The sequence below is a fragment of the Dryobates pubescens genome, chromosome 26 (assembly GCF_014839835.1).
Source record: "Dryobates pubescens isolate bDryPub1 chromosome 26, bDryPub1.pri, whole genome shotgun sequence".
NCBI classification, from domain to species: Eukaryota; Metazoa; Chordata; class Aves; order Piciformes; family Picidae; genus Dryobates; species Dryobates pubescens.
Genome location: NC_071637.1, coordinates 3,703,461 through 3,725,391, shown reverse-complemented (window position 1 = coordinate 3,725,391; position 21,931 = coordinate 3,703,461). Strand labels below are relative to the sequence as shown.

Here is a 21,931-nt window from a genome sequence, read left to right as displayed (position 1 = left end):
CTGGAGAAAAGGAGGCTGAGGGGAGACCATCTCAGTCTACAACTTTCAGAGAAAAGGTTAGAGTGAGAGAGGGGTTAGTCTCTTCTCCCTAGTAACAAGTGATAGGACAAAAGGAAATGGCCTGAAGTTGCAGCAGGGGTGGTTTAGGCTGGATATTAGAAGAAACTTCTAATAGGGTTCTCAAAGACTGGAAGAGGCCTCCCAGAGAGGTGGTTGAATCCCCATCCCTGGGGTGTCTCAAAGTGGTAGAGTTGTGGTGCTGGGGGACATGGTTTAGTGCCAGGCTTGGTAGAGTTAGAGAATGGTTAAGACTTGATCTGAAAGTTCTATTCCAACCAAACCAATTCTCTGATTCTAAAGCTACCAGGTACCCAGGTGGCTGCTGCTGTCAAACACACAGTTACATCTCTGCAAGAGCAGACTGATGGACTTTCAGAGGTAGGCCTGCCAACAATTATCCTTACCAACTCCAAGAGAAGTCCCTGCTTTCCTCACACAAAAATGGATCTTGAGATCACCTAAAAATAGCACGCAAAGCTTCGTTTAAGAATAAATGCCACTGCTGCCTACACACAGCACTGATTGTCTCCTGGAGATCAGCTGCTGAGACAGGGAGAACATTGCAGCAGAACACTGCTCAGCTGGCAGGAGCCACAGCGAGGAATGGGTGTTTCCCAATCCCTCTGCATCGAGACCTTGAAAAGGGTTTCTCTTCTTTCACAGGCTACCAGCAGTGCAGTCCATGCAGCACATGACCCAAAACTTCCCTGCAAAGAACAGGAATAAAGAGCTGGAAGGGCATTCTCTTGCCTTGCTCTTCTATACCCCACCACAACAGCTTGGAAATTCAATCTGCTCACAGGCTGTTCCAGAGCAAAGGTGAAAAACTTCAGAGTTGAGAAACTCAAGCAAGGGCTACCACAGTGCCAATGAAGAGCCAACTGCAGGAAAACTGCAAACAGCCTGAAAAAAAAACCCCAGGACTTAAACAAAAAAGCAGCCAGAAGTGCCTCATACTCCTTTAAAAGTTACATCAAAGTGGTTTATATTTAGATCATCCACAAACAAAAAGCTGCTTCAAGCACAGAGAGGCACAATTTACAACATTCAAAATCACTCAGGGAGTTGTTGTTGGTTTTTTTCCCCTCCCCCACCTTAGGCTCAAGTGATTTTAAAATGTATTCCTACAGCATTTATGAAGCATTGGAACCTTGGGCCTCCAAGCTTTAAGTCTTCCAGGCCAGCACAAGGATACTGACATTTACAAAGCCAAAACAAACAAACAAAACCCCAGCAACAAACGAATCCACCTCAAACTTGGGCCGGTAGGAGATGAGGGATACAAAACTCAAGCTGAGTTTCCTCGATTACTGCACAAGCCCGGTCGTTTTCTTCAGCACTCATTCCCAGCAGCTTATAAAAGCCCCAAATGTATGCCCAGCACCACTGCCTTGCTCAGGCAAAGCAAAGCCCAGAGCAGAGGTATCAGCCCAACAGATGATGCTGGTGCACAGCCTTACAGGTTTATCTGATCTGTATCACTCTGATTGCAGGGGAGTGAGCCAGCAAGAGCCTAGTAGGGGGGGAGAGGGAGAGAGCCAAGTTAGTGAGGCAGCATGCTGCTCTGTCTGCATGCAGGATGAAATAAACTCCTGAAGCAATCCCACAGAAGCAACTTCCTTCAGAAGACATCAGGTTTAAATTCGTGCCTTTTCTGAACTATTTACCAAACCAGTATCTGAGCAAACAGCACAACAAGGGCAAAGCAGCTGCTGAAGATCACCTCCTGCTCTTTTACCGACCTCAGCCACAGAATAAGGCATGGACAGCCACGAACAGGATCCTTGTTAATCAAGGAAAACACTGTCTGCACTAGTGAAAACCACCTAGAGAAACCCCATTTCTTTTTGTTCCATTTTAACTCTCCTAAGACACTCCAGCTCCATAAATCATCACCAGAAAGCAAGTTCTTTCCCCCACGCCTCAGTCTCTGAGTCTCTGCATCATTTCACATTTAATCTGCAAAGTAAATGCTGATTATCCCTCATGGAAATAAATTAAGAGCTCACAACTCATGAGCAGCCTCTTTAAAAAGCCAGCAGAAGCACATGGCCAGCCACAAGTCTAAGTTAACCAGCCGATTTCATTCCTCAGTATTTCCCAGCATCATCGACTGGGAAAGATGACAAGTGTGAAATGGACTTGGAACAGTTTCATGGAAAGCCACCGGCATAAAACCTACCCCCATTTCAGAGCTAAAAGCCTCAGGAGCCCTGAGAAAAAGAAGTTGCCTTTGTCCATCAGATATGCTTAAATTGTGATGCTGCACTGCTATGGTTCCAAGCAGACCTCCCTTTCTTTGCAGGAGAAAGCCACGACCTCTCTCACAACCAAAGCAACACAGGACGGCTCTTTTACAGCATGGCGAATGCTCATCCTGCTCCAGTCTCTCCACAGGGGAACCAAGGATGGGACGGAGGGAACAGGAGCATGAAGGCCCAGAGACATCCTTCCTCCCTACCGCGTGAGGTTGCTGCACTCCCCACTGCCTCCCCCCCCGGCCCCCTCCAGTACCAGGCGCAAAGCGAGCCTGGCAGGGGAGGCCGGGGAGCCCCAGAGAGCGCTCAGGTCCGGATGGGGAGAGACCCTTTGAGCAGACGCAAACCTTGGCGGCAGGCCCTGCTAGGCCAGCCGGACTCCCACCGACTTCGGGGCTCCGGGAGAGGCGTGACAGCCCCGGGCTGGGGCCGAGCCTCACCGAGGGGGCGCGCAGGCCGGCAAACACCCGCTCCCAGCCGCCGACGGAGCTGGGCCTCGAGGGTCGGGCTACGAGGTGGGGTTGCAGGCCCTGCCCGAGGCCAGCGGCGGGCATAGTGCCGGATGTGCCCGGGACAGGAGCTAGAGCAGGCCACGTCCCACGGCCAGAACCCCCAGGTCAGAGCTCTTCCCGACCCCGCCGACATCCAGGCCGGGACTGGGGCCTCCCCCACGCCACTGGCCCCCATCCCCGTCACCCCCTACCTGCGCTCCACGCGTCAGGCCGCAGCCGCTGAGCTGCCCGTGCCGAAGCTGCGCCAGGATGTTGGTGGCCGCCGCACGGGCTCCACGCCGGCAGCCGCCGGGCCCAGGGCCTCCCGCAGCCGCCGCCGCCGCCGCCATGGCCGCTGCTCCGCTCGGCCGCAGACAAACAGGAAGCGCCCCCCTCCCCCCGCCGCTTTGTACGGCGCCCCCGCCCGGGCCCAGGGCGCAACGCCGGCCGCGGGGCACGCCGGGAAATGCAGTCCGGGGAAGGGCGGGCGACCATGCGCAGCGCGGGGCCGGGGCGCGGGGCATGCCGGGAAGGAGAAGGGCGCCCCCCGCTGTCCTCAGGCGGGACAGGAAGGGCTGAGGAGCAGCCCCGGGCCCGGGCTGCCTGCCCCTGAGCACTCAAGGCCCTGGCAGGAGCTGCTTCACCTCCACAGCCCGGCTTATTTCCACCAAAGCACCTACGCGTGCTTTAATATTACCTTTTTACCATTAATTTACTGCCACCAGCTGTGGCGAACACTTCAGACTCATTTCCCTCTCTCTTTTTTCCACTCCATTAAGACAGCAATTTGCAAGATGCTTGTCCCACCCTCCCATCAATCCACAGCCTCTCCCGCTTCAGAAACCTGACCACCTCAGAAAACCTGGCCTTGCAGGCTGCTGAGAGTGGAGGGAATAAACAAATAAACACAACTATAGCATCAGCAGTGAATGCTGAGTTTGGGGGTTGTGCTGTTTTTCACCAGTCGACCAAAATTCAGTTTCCCTCCAGCTTTTGACAGGTGCCAGGAGTAAGCAGTGTAGGTGGGGCCATTTCAGGGCTGACCTGCCTCCTTTGGAAGCCCTCCAAGCCTGCCACCATCCATCTGTGTTTCACACATCCTGTTCTGGATCCCTGACAAAGCTCCTCTGCGCTTTGCTAACATGACCAAGTGCTCACCATATTGCTTCTTGGAGCTCTCCCTCCAGCTGGAACATGCCAAAATAGACCTGCCATCGCTTCCCACAGATGTCCTTCATTGGGAGGAGGAAAGGCAGCAGGAGACCTCAAGTGTTAGATTTCCCCCCCCCAGCTGAATTGTTATGGTAATGTTGAATCCATCAACTGAAAGCAGAACCACTTACACTGTACATAGAGGGAATGGAATCTGATCTCTAGTGGGACCACCAACCATCTCATCCCACCACCAGTTAGAGAGAGGTTCTCAAACATCTCTTTCATCATGTTACTTCTGAAACAGCACAACTTGTACACATCAACAAGGCTGAGGCTCCTTCTCTGTCCTCCACACTCTGCCCTCCAGCAGCTAGGTCAAGTCACAAGGGTTTTCCAGTTAGAGGCTTACTAAAGCTTATGAGGAAAGCACATCACAGGCCTTTGTCTTATAGGAAACTCTTACTAAGATGGTAGCTGCCCTCAAATACTGGAACAAACAACAATTAAGGCTGTCTTGTGTTCTGTAGCCCTAATGAAGATCCATCTAATTACAGAACAGCAGCTGTGGACAGGGGAGTTCTTTCAGTCCAGCTATGCTGAGGAAATGATCTTACCTCCTAAGGCTACTGCCCAGTGGTTCTGCTACTGGAGCCTCTTAGGTGAGGGCACCAAATAAATGGTTAGCAGAGATGTACTGTGTTGGTGACCTGCAGCCTATGCTACAAGTCTTTCACCTTCCTTAACTTCATGGGTGAGGCAATGCTAAGAGAGAATCAAGACTGAGCACTGAGTGCAGCTATCAGAGAAGGCTGCATTTTGTTCTTCCCCAGATTAGGTAAGGAACAGCACCTGAGATACGGACAACTGGAGAAGAAAAAGGTAACTTTCTGGTGCCAACAAGGAGCCACTATCAAAAGCTCCATCATTTTGTCTAACAGTGCCTCAATGCTCCCCTCAGTACCATCCCTGAAACATCAAGGCAGCATTTCTGCAACAGCAACTGTCCCACCTGTGGAAAGGAAAGGAGGGCAAGAAGTAAAAGGGCCTGTACTGGTTACCAGTTCTTCCAAGATGTGTCTGCCCAAAGCAACGAGGGTCTCTTACTGTGGATTACTCCCAGCTGCAACAGGATTTCCACCCTGAGGGGCAGGAGTGCAGATTGTCTGTGCCTTTACAGCATTAGTACAAACTGAGACAAACCCAATAGCTTCTCAAAGCCCAGACCAGCAAAGACTGGGCCTGGCCCCAGCTGTATTGAAGTAATGGCCACATGCATTACTCATCCTGCATCCCTAACTCACTGAAATCCCTGCAGCTTGTTTGTGCTTGCTCCTGACTTCTCAGCTTGCAGCAGGCCTGAAGAAAATCCATCACTTTTCTGCTGCCTTTAGAAAGAAAACCTCTTTGTAACACTGATTTCTATTTCTGATCAGTGCATGCACCTGTCAAACACACTCATGACACATTGAAAGGTTTGGATTTGCATGTCAGCTGAACACCAAGAAGTTTCACGCTTTCAGCTGTGAAGAAGAAGACAGAAGTGCAGTTTGGTTTCCATCAGTCTCAAGGAGCTCTCTCACTACCTGCTGCAGTATCCTGCACCAAGGAAGGGTTGTTGTTCAGTCTGAACCAAGTCTCCTTCTGTCCCATCCTTCAACATGCTACACAGACAGCTTGCTATCATCACTGTCTGAGGTGGCTGATGTGGAGTTATGCAAGTCAGGCCCAAAGGGAAGTTTAAAAGAGGAAGGAAATGGGGAAAAGCATGTTAGACTCTGCAAGAAGCAAGCCAGCTCCACTGCAGGGGCAATGAAACCTCTGCTAGGTCCCACTCCACCTCAGTTTGCAGATGCCCTTAGCTGGACACTTACTAAAGTGGTTTCAGATACTGACCCACGTAGCTTCTACACACCAAGGAACGCTTTCCTGTGTGGCCACTGCTCTCCTCCCCCCATGCCATACTTCATGCTCCACAGACATGCTAGGCCTACAAACCTGAGCCTCCACCTCAAAATGAACAGGTTGTCTTGACTGGACATCACCTCTCAGGGGATCTGCACATTCACAGAGCCCAAAGATAAATGGTGGAAGCACACTGCAGAGGAGACTGGCAGGCTCAGAAGTGAAGCTACAGCTTCACCTGCTTCTCCCCTCATGCCAGGGAACTGCTCAGGCTCATTTTTATGGAACCAAGTAAGCTGTGGACGCTGTGTAAGCCTGCAATAGCTGCAACTGCTTGCAATGAAATAAGGAAGGTACCTCTAACCTGTAGAGTTTTCTTCTCCTGAACACCTGCTTGCTTTTCAGGCAACCCCTGGGTTTAAGATAAGCTACCTGACAGCATTGAGAGCTGATTTCTGAACCACATCTCCTGAAAGAGCAGAATTTAATGGGAAGCTGTTTCCCTTTGCAACACAGTTCACATTGTGAGGTACAACACTTTCCATTATGAAACCAGAAAAACATTTCCAGAGTCTGAATCAAGTTCAGCAACTAAAACTGCTGATGAAACTCCAATCAGGTGTTATCTAGGAAGACCTGTCCCAGTACTGCAAGTTTAGAGTAAAAAGACTGACTGGGGCAACTCAGGAGGGAGTGTGAACTCTTCTTGGTGTTTCTCTTCTCTCCACCTTTCTCTGATGAGGCATCCTCAGGGCTTTTTGCACTTTCCCTTTCCCCAGGCTTGGAAGCTCTTTTTAAAGTGAATTTCTTGGTCTTCTTCAGGGAGTAAAACTCCCTCATCAAGTCCTCCACCTCCCACTGCTCCTCCTTCCGCTTCCTGCAGCAGTGCAGGGCAGCAGGGTCTATAGGGTGGGCTTCAGTGTTGAAGACATATCCTCCAGCACTCAAGACACACTCCCCATACGGTGTAATGACCACGTCGAAGACCGAGCCGTCGTTGTGGATGAAGTTGTCTGGGTCAAACAGCAGGTACAGGTATTTGACTGTCTCAGCCAGGAAGAAGGACTCCATGCGATTATCCAGCCTGTGATCTCTCAAGTCTTTGATCTGCAGGAGAAGAAATGCAGTGGGCTACAGCTGGACTGAATAGCCACTAAGGTATGGAATTAAGAGGGGGGGAAAAAATAATAGAAGCAGCTGGCAGTTCAGTTAGTTAAACAGCAGAGTATGGCACCAATTCACCCTGGGTTTAAACAGCTGCATGCAAATACATCAGCGAGGTTCCAGAGGTTGACTTGGCATAGTCTGGTGATAAGCAACAGGAAACACTATCAGGAGAAATGCACTGAGAAAGGAGAAGGGTGAGCAAGCTTCCCCTATCATTTCCCCTGCTAAGAAAAATGCTAAGCCTTCTACCTGCTTCTCAACACTGGTTAGGCCACACCTTGAGTCCTGTGTCCAGTTCTGGGCCCCTCAGTTTAAGAAAGACATTGAGACACCTGAGCATGTCCAGAGAAGGGCAACAAGGCTGGGGAGGGGTCTGGAGCACAGCCCTGGGAGCAGAGGCTGAGGGAGCTGGGGTTGCTTAGCCTGGGGAAGAGAAGGCTCAGGGGAGACCTTACTGTCTACAACTACCTGAAGGGAGGTTGTAGCCAGGAGAGGCTTGGTCTCTTCTGCCAGGCAACCAGCACCAGAACAAGGGACACAGTCTCAAGCTGCACCAGGGGAGCAGGGAGGTGGTGGAGTCACCATCCCTGGAGGTGTTCAAGAGGGGACTAGATGTGGCACTTGGTGCCATGGTTTAGTCATAAGGTCTGTGGTGACAGGTTGGACTTGATGATCCTTGGGGTCTCTTCCAACCTTAGTTATACTGTGATACTGTGATACAGAAACATGACCAAATCATCTTCACAGGGAAATACAAAAGGTTGGTTTGAAACAGAACTCAACCCAAGTGATCACTTGGCTCGAGGGCAAAATACCATTCCTGAGAATGCTTTCTAAAAGCTGCTTTCCCCATCCCCCCCCCCCAGCTATTTAGCTGGTTTAGCAGTTGATTTGGCACTTACAGTTGCAAATCCACAGTCCACCTTGCTGATTTTCTCTATTGACTCCACTGCATCTCTCCCCAGTTCCAAGAGGGTGGGGTCCCTAGTAGCTCGGTACAGATACATCGCGCTCTCGATCAGCTCTGCCAATAACAGACCCCAAACATTTGCAAGCAGAAAGATTACCCAACCATGCACACAGAGAAGAGGAGACATTGCTTCAACTGATTTAAAAATACTGCTTTTGGCTGGACAGGTAAAGAGCCTGGCTTGCACTGTCTTGCCTCTGGCTCAAGGATAAATATTTCATGTTCCAAAGGATGCACTACAAAGAAATCCACTCTGAGCAGACAGCGTCGGCTCAATAACCAGTGAATAATGCTCCCCTCCCACATTCAGGGGGTGGGAGAGGAGCAAGAGAGAAAAGGATTCAATCTCAGCTGTCAAAGGAAGAAAAGATGTTTTTAGAAAGGATTACAGACAAGAAATTCTCCCCCCCCCAAACCAGAGTTTTAAACAACACTGCAAGACTCTGAAACACGGCGGGATCTAAACCACCACAAAACAACCACTGTGGAAGTTGCCCAAGGGGAGTGAAGCTGGTGAAGGGTCTGGAGAACAGGTCTAGTGAAGGGCAGCTGAGGGAACTGGAGTTGTTCAGCCTGGGAAAAAGGAGGCTGAGGGGAGACCTTCTGGCTCTGCAATTCCCTGAAAGGAGGTTACAGCCAGGTGGGGGTTCTTCTGCCAAGGAATCTGTGATAGGGCAAGAGGAAATGGCCTCAAGCTGCCCCAGGGGAGGCTGAGCTTCAACATGTGGAACAATTTCTTCACTGAAGGTTTGGTTGAGCCCTGGAACAGTGACACTGTGGTCTGCTTCCCTGAAAGGCAGCTCTGCCTCTGTGCATGGCAGAAAGCAAAACCTGTGACTTTGCACAGGCAAAGCAAAACAGAGGAGGAGCTTTTGGAGGCCAGGGGTTGCAACATCTGGAGGTGTTCAGCCTGGAGAAGAGAGGGCTCCAAGGAGACCTTAAATCAGCCTTCCAGTATTTGAAGGGGGTGACAGGAGAGATGGAGAGGGACTTTTTATAAAGGCATGGAGCGACAGGATGAGAGGCAATGGCTTTGAACTAGAAGACCCTTGATTTAGATTGGACATTAGGCAGTAATTCTTCCCCATGAGGGGGGTGAGGCATTGGAACAGGTGGACCAGAGAAGCTGTGGAGGCTCCAAGCCTGGAAGTATTTGAAGCCAGAGGCCTTGAGCAACCTGGTCTGGTGGATGGTGTCCCTGCCCATGGCAGGTGGGTTTGAACTAGATGATTTTTAAGGTCCCTTCCAACCCAAATCATTCCATGATTTTATTTTGCCACCAGAGCAGAAGCAGGACTTCACATTCCTCATATTATTCCATTTCTCTTACCAGGCCTGAGTGGATATCCTTCCCTCTTGTCCACTGTATAGCCCTGGGGAATGTTGTAGAACTCTGGCAGCCCACCAAACTGCTTCCAGACAGTGTAATAGTTGAGGAAGGTTCTCATGGCATTATCTACGTCCCCAATCAGGCTCTGACAGAGAGGAAACAATCAGCAAAGCAACATCTGGGTGAAGAAGAAACAGGAATTGATGCAGTAACACTCCTACAGTGACAGAAATGGGTTATTCCTAGTCTGAATGGGGCAAGTGATACTTAGAATAGGTAGGAGTGAGGAGGTAGGTGCTGCTTTTCTGTTGGATCTCTTTCTGCACACCTCAGCAATATGAAGTCTCTTTCCCTTTTTTGGGCTGGGTTTCCTGAGTCATGTTTCTTTCAGTGGATCACAGCATCCAGTCTGTTTCAGTAGGGATAATGAAGTCCCAGATCAAACATAAGTACTGATGAGAAAGAAAACCTCTCAGTGGGAAAGTATGGACACAAATAAAGCATTTATGAGGTGGTGGGAAAAGAGGTGGGATTGCCTTCTGCTTTATGTTCCCATCTGGATTATGAGACCACTGTCAGTGGAGTTCCATAGAATCACAGAATCATTTTAGTTGGAAAAATAGAATAGAATAGAATAGAATAGAATAGAATAGAATAGAATAGAATAGAATAGACAAGGTTGGAAGAGACCTTTGAGATCATCAAGACCAACCTATCACCCAACACCATCTAATCAACTAAACCATGGCACCAAGTGCCTCATCCAAGCTCTTCCTAAACACCTCCAGTGATGGGGACTCCACCACCTCCCTGGGCAGCACATCCCAATGGCTAACAACTCTCTCTGGGAAGAACTTTCTCCTCACCTCCAGCCTAAACCTCCCCTGGCACAGCTTGAGACTGTGTCCTCTTGTTCTGGTGCTGGCTGCCTGGGAGAAGAGACCAACCCCCACCTGGCTGCAACTTCCCTTCAGGGAGCTGTAGAGAGCAATGAGGTCTCCCCTGAACCTCCTCTTCTGCAGGCCAAGCAACCCCAGCTCCCTCAGCCTCTCCTCCCAGGGCTGTGCTCCAAACCCCTCCCCAGCTTTGTTGCCCTTCTCTGGACACCTTCCAGCATCTCAACATCTTTCCTAAACTGAGGGGCCCAGAACTGGACACAGGACTCAAGGTGTGGCCTAACCAGTGCTGAGTACCTTTATGATCCAATCCAACCATTAACCCAGCACTGCCAGGGCACCACTATACCATATCCCTTCAGCACCACATCTACAAAGCTGCCCTCCCATTGTGTTTAATGACAGACTTGCTTTACAGAGTCAACCCCTGCTCTTCTACAAGCTCAGATTACTGCAGATGTCAGCAGAGATCAACCCAAAGTTTGAAACCAGCACAATGAGAGTAGTATTTGTAACTCTAACATTAACCTTATTGCTCTCTACAACTACCTGAAGGGAGGTTGTAGCCAGGAGGGGCTTGGTCTCTTCTCCCAGGCAACCAGCACCAGAACAAGAGGACACAGTCTCAAGCTGTGCCAGGGGATGTTTAGGCTGGAGGTGAGGAGAAAGTTCTTCACAGAGAGAGTTATTAGCCATTGGAATGTGCTGCCCAGGGAGGTAGTGGAGTCCCCATCCCTGGAGGTGTTCAAGAGGGGATTGGATGTGGCACTTGGTGCCATGGTTTAGTCATGAGGTCTGTGGTGACAGGTTGGACTTGATGATCTTTGAGGTCTCTTCCAACCTTGGTGATTCTGTGATTAAAAACCAACCCAAGAGAGATGAACAAAATGCCCACATGCTGCTGGTATGACAGCTCTTACCTGCAGGCCTGGCCAGTAGGCCTCCAGGGACTGAAAAACAGGCATGGACACTGTTCCTTTGTACATCTGAACCCAGAGGTACCAGTCATCAAACTTGGTGTAATTTTTGATAGCTTTGTTATACTCTATAAAGAAACACAGATGTGGGTAGGTAATCCAACAACAACAACAAAATCCTGTCAAGGATGAGAGAAGCTGCTGTTTCACTTGAGCCACACCAAATGAGCACCTTCTTGAGGTGTTTGCTTTGGTAACTCTTTGTAACCACAGATTGTTCAGAAGTATCACAACAAACACTTCAGGAACAGTCTGCACCATGAAGGTGGTGAGGCACTGGAACAGGTTGCCCAGGGAGGTAGTGGAAGCCCCATCCCTGCAAGTTTTTAAGGCCCTGGATGTGGCTCTGGGCAACCTGATCTAGTGGAAAGTGCCCCTGCCCACGGCAGGGAGGTTTGAACTGGATGATCCTTGAGATCCCTTCCAACCCTGACAATTCTGTGTGCTTCTGTAACTCCATGTACCCTCTTAGATTCTGCATCTTCTTCCCCAGTCCCACGTGCAGTATCTACAGATGCAGCTGAGAAGGCATTCCTGGCACCCTCTACACAGAAACCACACTGCTCACCTAGAAACATGGACATCAGCTCCTCATCCTGCAGGAGAATGGCTCCTTTAACAAGGTACTCAAAGTAGGAGTCCACTCCTGCTCCAATGCCAGCATCTTGGGCCACCCACTTGGCAGTTAGCACATCGATGTGGTTACCAACCTGGAAACAGTAAGAGGAGAAGGAATGAGGAAATTAATGTGGAAATAAAGCTGCTCTTCTAAATTATAATGGGGGAAATCTCCACAAGACAACCTCACAAGGAACTCTTGGGCTTTTTTTTTCAGACCACCCCTTTCACAGCTTCACCAGATCCACACCAAGTTGCATTTTCTCCACTACAAGACACATTTGGCAGCATCACAGAAGTACAAACTCCCTAAAAATAGAACTGGAATTTTAGGCTTCCAATATCAATGCTGTCCTGGCTAAAATAAGCCAGCATTATACTACTGTAAAATATGCCCCATCTCAACATGATGTGTCTGGTCCTAATCCACATCCTACCAAAGAGCAGAGGATGAACAGATACAGAGCTACAGGCCACAGGATGTCAACAGCATGAGAGCTGCCTTGCTAGTATTTAAGTAGATCCTCCAACCATGGGACTCTTCAGCACAGGAAGACCCAGCTGATGGAGAGTAAAATACACAACTGTGACTTGCTGAGCAAAGATGGCAATCCCCAGCTATTCAGTTCCTTTCTTGAACAAGGATTAGGGCTCTAAACCAAAAATAAACAGATTCCAAACCAAACAGGAGGAAACAGTTCTTCATGCAGCATATGAACAGATCTGTTCCACTTCACCTAGGTTCCAAAAGCAGCTACAGAAATTAACTGGAGAAAGATTCACCAGGAGACAGTGAACACAGAGACCACACCTCCACTTGTGGGTATTCCTCAAAGAGCAGTGCTACAGAGGCTGGTAATATTGTGGTGCCCTTGCTGTGCTCTTATTCTCTGCCACAGGCTGTTGTCCCCCAGGCATCAGACAGACCTTTTATTTAGTCTGTCACAGCTGCTGTCAGAAACTCAGCAGTAGCCAGTAGAAGGCATTTGTCTCCCAGTCACATCTGCTGTGGAACAGAACAATGGCATCCCATTGGGCTGCACCACTGATGCTTGCAGGTGTTCAGGAACAATGTCCAACACATGGCTTCAGCCCTGTTACCTGCACTGTGGTTACTCCTCTGCCTCTGTCTCTCTCCATTTAGAGAGAGCTTGATCCACACAACCAGAGAGGAAGCAGGCCAGCAAATTCCAGATCCATTCCTCACTCACCAGCCCAATGTCTGAGCGGTTTTTCCACAGAGCCTTCAAAGCTTTCCTGGCAACATCTTCGAACACTGGGTCACCAGTGAGGTGGCTTAAAGTGGCAAACTCCACTATAAATGTCCCAATTCCAGCAGTACAGGTAACTGGTGTCTCCCCAGGGTTTACTCCATGCAGCAAGTTCACTGTTCCGTATGGCATGCCAGTTGGGGTCTGAAAAGCTGCAAAACAGGATTTGGGGTTCGTGTGAGGGGTCACTGTTAGGTTTGTCAGACTGTCAAGTGAATGTGTGCCTCACATTCCAGTGCACACAGCCTAGAAGCAGGACTGGAGCAACTGCAAAGAACAAAAAAGAGAAGCAGAGTGTGATGTTGGGACTGGCAGAGAGGGTACTGCAAGCAGCAGAGGGCCCTGGGGAAGTACTGCAGGCTCTGGCCAGCCTGATCTAGTGTGAGGTGTCCCTGCCCATGGCATGGGGGCTGGAACTAGATGATCCTTGTGGTCCCTTCTAATCCTGACTGATTCTATGATTCTATCTCTCCTACCTCACCCACAGCAGCAAACTGCATCCCCAGTTTTGCTCCAGCACAAGCAGGACAGTCAAAATGGCACTGCACACACTGGTCAGCAAACTGCAAGCACTGAGCTTGTGATGAGCCAGTGGTAGCCCAGAGTGCACAGCACAGGAGAAGACACAGATCATAGAACAGTTTCAGTTGGAAGAGACCTCTAAGGTCACTGAGTAGCAGGGCACAATCCCAGCAGGAGCCCACAAAGGGGCAGAGAAGGCTGCAGCTTCTTGTCTTTACAAGCTGCTGTTTGACAGCTTTATTTATTATTTATACTAAACACATTTCCCCTCAATTAGCAACAAACCAACCCATGTGTTAAGTACAGACAACAACCAGCATGCAGATGTGCAGCTGGTGTCATGTGCTATTGCCTGCAAGCTTTGAGCTCAGGGAACAGAGGGCTGTCCTGTGACACACCAAACAGCTCAGTCACCCCTGAGGGACACAGACCAGACAGCTTCTCACCTGGCAGGAGTTTGCGAGCTGCTTCCTCTGCCATCCTCAGGAGAGGTCCAGAGCATGGCCAACCTGCTTCTACTTCCACACCAGCCTTCTTTGATAGCAAGTGTGCAGAGAGGAGGCCACCCACCACTGGAAAGTGCACAGCAAGAAGCCAATGAAATCTGATACCAGTTGTATGGAATCATCAAATTGCTTAGGCTGGAAAAGACTGTTGATATCACCTAGTTCAACCCAACACTACCAAGCCCACTACTAAACCATGTTCCTCAGCACCACATCTACACAGCTTTGAAACCCCTCCAGAGATGGGGACTCTACCACTGCTCCAGGCAGCCTGTTCCAGGGCTTGGCAACCCTCAAGGGGAAGAAATTGTTCCTCATGTCTGACCTAAACCTCCCTTGGTGCAACTTGAGGCTGCTTCCTCTCATCTTGTCACTCGTTACAGGTTGGACTCGATGATCTTTGATGTCTCTTCCAACCTTGGTGATACTGTTCCTTGGGAGAAAAGAACAACCCCCTGCATCACTCTCATTGTGCAGGACTTCCTCCTTATGTCCAACCTAAATCTCCCCTGCTCCAGTTTCAAACCACTGCCCCTTGTCCTATCACCACAGGCCCTTCTAAACAGTCCCTCCCCAGCCTGCCTGTAGGTCCCTTTCAGATACTGAAATGCTGCTGCAAGGTCTCCCCAGAGCCTTCTCATCTGATGTGTAACCCAAAACTCAAAACCTGGCACCAGAATATCAAACCTGCCACGCCTGCTGCTTTGTGTTGAGGCAGGAAGCACAACAGGGACGTGCAGAGCCAAAGAGGAAGTGACACCGGTGTGGGACCTTTGCGTTTCCACGTCCCGCATCACAAACCCACTCTGACCTCATTTTACCTCTGGGTACCGTTCAGAGAACTGTGCAGGAGGAAGTCCAGCATGAACAGCAGGGGGAAACCCACCTCACCTCGAATGTTGGTTTCGAAGACAGAGGCATTGACATCAATGTCAAAGTCCACCCCTTCCTGCAGCACGTTGACGACTCGCTGAAACTCAGAAACGTTGCCCAAGATCTGCAGGAGGAGCGGGACAACACAGGGCAAGGCTGGACAGGAAAACCAAGCTGCAATTCAATGCTAAAGGCTCATTCCAGTTTTACTGTTTTGTGACATTACTGATTACAAATAGCACCTGATGGATATGTCCCGGGCTGCACTAAAAGCAGTGTAACCCGCAGGTCAAAGGAGGTGATTCCGCCCCTCTGCTCTGCTCTTGGGAGACCTTGTCTGGAGTGCTACGTCCAGCTCTGGGGCTCCCAACACAGATGGATGTGGACACGCTTCAGCAGGTCCAGAGGAGGCCACAAAGATGATCAGAGGGCTGCAGCACCTCCCCTATGGGGCAGGCTGCCAGAGTTGGGGCTGTTCAGCCTGGAGAAGGCTCCAGAGAGGCCTCAGAGCAGCCTTGCAGTACCTGAAGGGGTACTACAGGAGAGCTGGGGAGGGACTTTTTACAGGGCCTTATAGTGACAGCATTAGGGGCAATGGCTTTGAGCTGGAAGAGGGGAGATCTAGACTGGAGATTAGGAATAAATGCTTCCCAGTGAGGGTGATGAGATGCTTCAACAGGCTGCCCAGAGAGGCTGTGGATGCCCCCTCCCTGGAGGTGTTCAAGGCTAGGTTGGATGAGGCCTTGAGCAACCTGGTGTAGTGGAAGAGGCTGTAACTAGAAGATCTTTAAGGTCCTCTCCAACCCAACCCATTTTATGACCCCGTGACCTTCGTGCACTTTAGGTCTTTATTCCACAGTCAGAAGGTGCCAGGGGCAGGGAGCTTTGGCCACCTGCGTGCCAGGGCTGAAGCGAAGCGAAATGCCGGACCTCTTTGGTCAGCTAACAGCCAGCTTTCCGGCACTACGATGCAAACCCCAGGGGTGGAGGAGGCGGACAGCAGCCTCGGGCAGGCTGAAGGCCGCGGCTGGCGCAGGGGCAGCCCCTACTCACCAGCAGGGTGTCCAGGGCGTCGATCAGCGTGAGGGAGAAGCTGTGCAAGGGGAGAAGCGCGGTGAGGCCGGGCGGAGCGGACGGGGCTCCCAGCGGCGGGACGCCCCGGGCCCAGCCCCGCGGCGGGCGATGCCCCCATCCCGGGGCCGGCCCCTACCTGCCCCAGGTGTCCTGCCCGTCGCACGTCAGCGGCCGCAGCTCATCGTAGGGGAAGGCGCTCTCCAGGTAGTGCTCGTAGGCGTGGTAGAACATGGCTCGCACCCGCTCCCTGCGGCACAAGCACAGCCCGCTCAGCCCCGGCCCGGCTCCGGCCCCCCGGCCCGGCTCCGGCCCCCCGGCCCGGCTCCGGCCCCCCGGCCGCGCCGCCCGGCCCCGCGCTCACCGGTACGAAGCCACGTCCGGCCCGCGGGCGGCCGCGCCGGTGCCCGCTGGGGGCACGGGGAGCCGCAGCGCCCACAGGCACAGCAAGGAGCCCAGCGAGCGCAGCATGGCCCCGCCGCACCGACACCGACACCGACACCAGCACCGGCCCCGGCCCCGGCCCGCCCCCGGCCGCCAGCCAACGCGAGCGGTGCGGCCGCCGGCGGAAGCGCCTGAGCCGCGGCTGTGCTTCCGGGGCACTGCGGGAGGCAGCCGCGGTGGTCATAGACTACAATCGTAGAATCAGTGAGGTTAGAAAATACCTCACAGGTCATCAAGTCCAACCTGTCACCCAGCACCTCATGACTACTAGACCACTAGGTCTACTGGGTCGGACCTGTGCGGGCGTGTGGCGGGTTAGGCTCAACCGGTCCGTCAGGGTCACAGAATTGTCAGGGTTGGAAGGGACCTCAAGGATCAGCCAGTTCCAACCCCTCTTGCCGAGAGCAGGTTGCTCACAGCCACCTCCAGCCGGGCCTTCAAAACCTCCAGGCATGAGGCTTCCACCACCTCCCTGGGCAGCCTGTGCCAGGCTCTCACCACCCTCATGGGGAAAAACTTCTTCCTAACATCCAAGCTGCATCTCCCCATTTCTAGTTTTGCTCCATCCCCCCCAGTCCTATCACTCCCTGACACCCTCAAAAGTTCCTCCCCAGCTTTCTTGCAGCCCCTTTCAGAACCTGGAAGGCCACAATTAGGTCTCCTCAGAGACTGCACAACCCCAGCTCCCTCAGTCTGTCTCCAGAGCAGAGCAGCTCCAGCCCTCTGCTCCTCCTCGTGGCCCTTCTCTGGACACCTTCCAGCACCTCCAGAGCCTTCCTGGCACAGAGGCTCCAGAACTGGCCCCAGAGCTGCAGCTGTGGTCTCAGCAGAGTGGAGCAGAGGGGCAGAATCCCCTCCCTGGCCCTGCTGGCCACACTTCTCTTGCTGCAGCCCAGGCTCTGCTTGGCTCTCTGGGCTGCAAGTGCTCCCTGCTGGCTCCTCTTGAGCTTCTCATCCACCAAGTCCTTTCTTTAGGGCTGCTCTCAAGCCAGTCCCTGCCCAGCCTATATTGGTGCTTGGGATTGCCCCGACCCAGATGCAGGACCTTGCATTTGGTCTTGTTGAACCTCATGAGGTTGTCATGGGCCCAGTGCCTTTACAAAGGAAGAATTGTCTAAGGGGGAGCTGGAATAGCACAAGAGGAAGCAGACAGTTCACCTGATCTATGTCTATGTAAATTACAAAGGCCCTCTGCTAAGTGCCTTACCTTGAATCTTGCTGTAAACCACTAGGGGTCTGTCTGAAGATAGCAGACATGGAACACAGCCTGAACTGCTGAACGTTTAGGACAGAGTGCAGGCTTAGTAGACTACTGAATATTAGCTTCTCCACCCAGAGAAGAGAAGAACCTAATTTAAATGACCATGGGATGTGTGATGCAGGAGGGGTTACATGTGAAGGGGGACATGCAGTAGGCATTTGGGGAAAGACTGTAAATTCTGAGGACCTGAGCCCATGGGGAAAGGGAGAAGGAAATTTGCATCCAGGAATGTAGAATAAAAGGGGAGAAATCCCACAAGGAATTGTCCTGTGGACTCTCCCTTTATTCAAATAAAGTTTGACAAGACTCCCCTGTCTCTGTTGTGAACAGAGACATAAATAGGAAGAATTCTTTCCTGACAAGGATCATCCAGGCCCTGCACCCAGTCAAGCTGAGTCTTAAAAGTGTCCTATGTAGGGGGCTGGAAAAGATGAAACATCACCCCTCCACCCTTCCCCCCATCTTCAGAAAGGGAAGAAAGAGGACCCAGGCAACTATAAGCCAGGCAGTCTGACCTCTGTCATGGAGCAGATCCTATGGGCAACGAGGCTGGTGAGAGGCCTGGAGCACAGCCCTGTGAGGAGAGGCTGAGGGAGCTGGGGTTGCTTAGCCTGCAGAAGAGGAGGCTCAGGGGAGACCTTCTTGCTGTCTGCAACTCCCTGAAGGGAGGTTGTAGCCAGGAGGGGGTTGCTTGTGTCTCTGTAAAACACTCACTGCTTTTCCATCTAAACTTTCCATCACTTCTGTAATCCATTTGGGTGAGTCTCATTTTTCTGCCCCGGTGGGAGGCAAGAGAGGATCTGCCTGGCCTCCAACCGTGGACAAGCAGGGGGATTGGACTAAATCTCCAGAGGTCCCTTCTAACCTCCACCACGCTGGGGCTTTGCGATCCTCTCCCAGGGCTGTCCCACTAGATGTCAGTGCACAGCCGGGTAGCGACTCGGCTGCCCACAGCTCCGCTCCGCAGCGGCAACGGCAAGCCGCCGAGTCACTTCCACATGCTGCTCCCTTGCTGCAGCTGTAATGTAGGTTTCTGGGGCCATCTACCATAAAGCTGTCTGCTTGCTTATTCCTGGCTGCTGGAGTAGATCTCACTGTGTTCCTGGGAGAATCCAACTGCTGGAGCTGATTTCACCAGAAGCTGTCACAGGTCATTACTGAAGAGCATTTGAGGAAAGTTCATTTGCTAGACTTAAATTTAAGAGTGGTCTGCAGCACTGTCATTTGCCATGGAGTGGAACAGAAATCTCTCTATCAAAGTCAGTTACTGAATTCTGACAGTTGACTGAAGTGGTTTTGGAAACAGCTAGGGGGGGTGAGTTGAAAGACAAACCAGGTCAAGACAGAGGCAGAGCAGCTGCTCTCCACGGGCATCACATGGAGACCGTGGAAGGTGGAATCCCTTACCAGCATGGCCATGGAGGAGGCACTTCATGGAGGCAACTTCTTGGACACTAATTGCACTAATTGAAGTGTGGTCATTAGCCACTGCACCCCACCAAACCTGTGCAAAATATTTTCATGGGAGAAAAAATGTAGCTAAGTCTAACAGAGCTGAGCTGTCCATCACAGGAGCTTTCTGTGTCTTGACCTGCTGGGGCTGTGGACAGCAAACACCATAGAATCTTGAGTGCAATCACACAGCACTTACAGGATGGCCAAGGGACCAGGCCCAGCCAGCATGGATTTAGGAAGGGCAGGTCCTGCCTGACCAACCTGATCTCCTTCTATGATCAGGTGACTGCCTGGTGGATGTGGGGCAGGCTGTGGATGTAGTCTACCTGGACCTCAGCAAGGCCTTTGACACCGTCCCCCACAGCAAACTCCTGGCCAAGCTGTCAGCCCATGGCTTGGATGGGAGCACACTGCATTGGGTTAGGAACTGGCTGGAGGCTGAGCCCAGAGAGTGGTGGTGAGTGGTGCCACATCCAGCTGGCAGCCAGGCCCCAGTGGTGTGCCCCAGGGATCAGTGCTGGGCCCCATGCTCTTTAACATCTTTATTGATGATCTGGATGAGGGCATTGAGTCCATCATCAGCAAATTTGCGGACGACACCAAGCTAGGGGCAGGAGTTGATCTGCTGGAGGGTAGGAGAGCTCTGCAGAGGGACCTGGACAGGCTGGACAGATGGGCAGAGTCCAAGGGCATGAGATTGAACACATCCAAGTGCCGAGCCCTCAGCACCCATGTAAGCAGGGTAGCAAGGGCAGAGTCAAATGCCAGATGTCCTGGGATGGCTCTGGAGGGTGGGCAGCGGGGGCCAAACGCTGCTGTTCAGGCAGCGCCGCTCCAGGGCTCCAGCCCCGGCCAAGGCAACTCTCTGCTCCTGGCCCTGGCATGGGGAGCGCTGCCAGCAGCTCGGGGAAGGCTCCCCTTCCTCTGCAGCGTGCCAGCAAGGCTGCAGCCACAGCACTGGCTCTGCCTCTGGGCTGCCCACTACAGGGGACAGGAGGGAGCCCTGAGCCTGGCCTAGGCTCAGGCATCCCATCCTCTCACACGCACTTGGGGTCTGGCTCATAGCACAGCACCTCAGGAGGGCACCTAAATATGGCAGGTGGCCACACTTCTGTCCTGAGCTCCAGAGTGCTCTGGTAATGTGCTGCCTCCACCACAAAATGCAGCAGGAGCACAAGCTGAGGAGTCACAATGGAAATGGCCTTCATGCATGGCAATGAACTGCCTTTCAGAGGCCAGTGTGAGCCTTCCCTTCATGGGGGAGGAAGCTGCAAGGGAGTGAGGGGCAGCTTTGAGGCAGTGGGAAGGAGAATTGATTTGTTTGAGGGTAGAAAGGCTGCTCAGGGGGATCTGCACAGGCTGGAAACCACGAGCGTGGAATCCAAAGGCCTAATCACCTCTCCATTGGGGCTGTCACACATCCTTCTGCAAGGGAATGAACAGCAATGAATGTGTGTGCTGGAGTCCCTCTGCAGAAACCTAATGCTGCTCATCTCTGCTCTCTGCTCCAGCAGCTCAACCTCCATGGCACACTGAGGCCTATTGGGAAGGCACTGGGTGCACACAGCTGCATCAAGCCACCTGTAGTTTGTCAGAAGAGCAGAGGCTTGTTCAAGTCTGTACAGCCACCCAAAAGCATTTCTCTGGGGCTTTGATCCCCATTCTTCTTTGATTTAGCTCGCTGGCTGTCCCACAGCTTCCACAGAGCTGACAAATGAGTGTAGGAACTCCCAATGTAGAGATAAAAAAACCCAAAAACCTTTATTGTGGAGGTGGTGCAGGGGGCTCAGGGGCAATGCTTGGGGATGTCCTCCTGTGGTATCTTCTGGGTGGGCAGGAGGGAGCAGCTTCCTCCTGACGCTGCAGACAGGAGCCAATTTGCACCCACAAGGGCCCAGGGCTGCTGGACTGGCTGGCAGGCTCAAGCCCTGGGGAGCTGCCCTGCTCCCCTGATGGTGTCTCTCCGGTGGTCCTTGGGCTGCTGGTCTGCAGGTCCAGCGAGCTGCAGGATAGCTCCAGCAGCCCCTGGCTGGAGGTCCTGCTCTTGGTGTTTGCTTGGCATCTCCCACGGCATCCTTTGGGCTGCCTGTGCTGAGGAGCTTCATCCTGGCACTGCAGGTGGGGCAGGAGCAATGCAATTTCTTGCTTGACTTTTGGCTTAGGATGTGCCACCTGAAGTTGCAGCAGCTGAGGGCAGCTGCCAGATGCATGCAGTGTGCAGGATTCCTTAGCTGACCAATTCCCTAGCTGCCTAGAGCAAACCACACTGCAGGTGTGCCAGGGTTGAAGGGCTGATCCTCCCTTCCCTCCCACCACAGGCAGAGCAAAAGGAGACTCAGACAAACGGATTGGCAAAGTGCTGGGAAGTTTAAATGGAAAAGCAGTGAATCTTTTACAGAGAACCACAACACAGTGACAAAAGAGATCCCAAAGCATACCCAAAGACATCCCAACACTTCCCTCTCCCCACCTGAGGGTACACCCAAATCCCCAGGGCTCTTTCTTCCCCCCCCCTTAGGCTAATCTCAGCTGGCCTGAGCTGGGATTGCCCTTCCCCCTTTTCCTCCCAGCCTTGGCTCTAGCCAGGCCCCACGAGGCCTCGAAGCTGACTCCCCTCCATCAGCAGATAGGGACCATCTCCACAGGAGCGGTGAGGGAAGAAAGAGGAAGAGCAGAACCCTGCAGGTGGTTTTACAGGGAGCAG

General features: G+C 52.2%; 2 protein-coding genes across 2 annotated transcripts in view; both read right to left on the bottom strand.

Moving 5' to 3' along the window:
* The window catches only part of TRPC4AP (transient receptor potential cation channel subfamily C member 4 associated protein), a 47,192-nt gene extending 43,991 nt beyond the window's left edge, over window positions 1-3,201 (bottom strand). The window contains exon 1 of the mRNA XM_054173448.1: window positions 3,022-3,201. Coding sequence (XP_054029423.1) covers window positions 3,022-3,159 — 138 coding nt within the window. The 5' untranslated portion in view covers window positions 3,160-3,201. The remainder of the gene's footprint in view (window positions 1-3,021) is intronic.
* A 3,128-nt stretch (window positions 3,202-6,329) lies between these two features.
* On the bottom strand, window positions 6,330-16,552 carry EDEM2 (ER degradation enhancing alpha-mannosidase like protein 2). Its single transcript, XM_054173659.1, has 11 exons — window positions 16,432-16,552; window positions 16,207-16,317; window positions 16,050-16,089; window positions 15,015-15,120; window positions 14,064-14,189; window positions 13,036-13,247; window positions 11,775-11,916; window positions 11,150-11,274; window positions 9,334-9,478; window positions 7,936-8,057; window positions 6,330-6,973 (listed from the first exon to the last, which is right to left on the bottom strand). Exons 1-11 carry the CDS (start codon window positions 16,536-16,538, stop codon window positions 6,482-6,484), a joined length of 1,728 nt encoding a protein of 575 aa, XP_054029634.1. The 5' UTR covers window positions 16,539-16,552; the 3' UTR covers window positions 6,330-6,481.
* Window positions 16,553-21,931: the final 5,379 nt, after the last annotated feature.

Coding starts and splice junctions, on each gene's coding strand:
- EDEM2 (XM_054173659.1), bottom strand. CDS start 16,538: ATGCTGCGCTCGCTGGGCTCCTTGCTGTGCCTGTGGGCGCTGCGGCTC. Junction 11,917..13,035: donor ACCGCTCAGACATTGGGCTG/GTGAGTGAGGAA, acceptor TACTGTTTCCAG/GTTGGTAACCACATCGATGT. Junction 6,974..7,935: donor TGGACTGTGGATTTGCAACT/GTAAGTGCCAAA, acceptor CTTCTCCTGCAG/ATCAAAGACTTGAGAGATCA.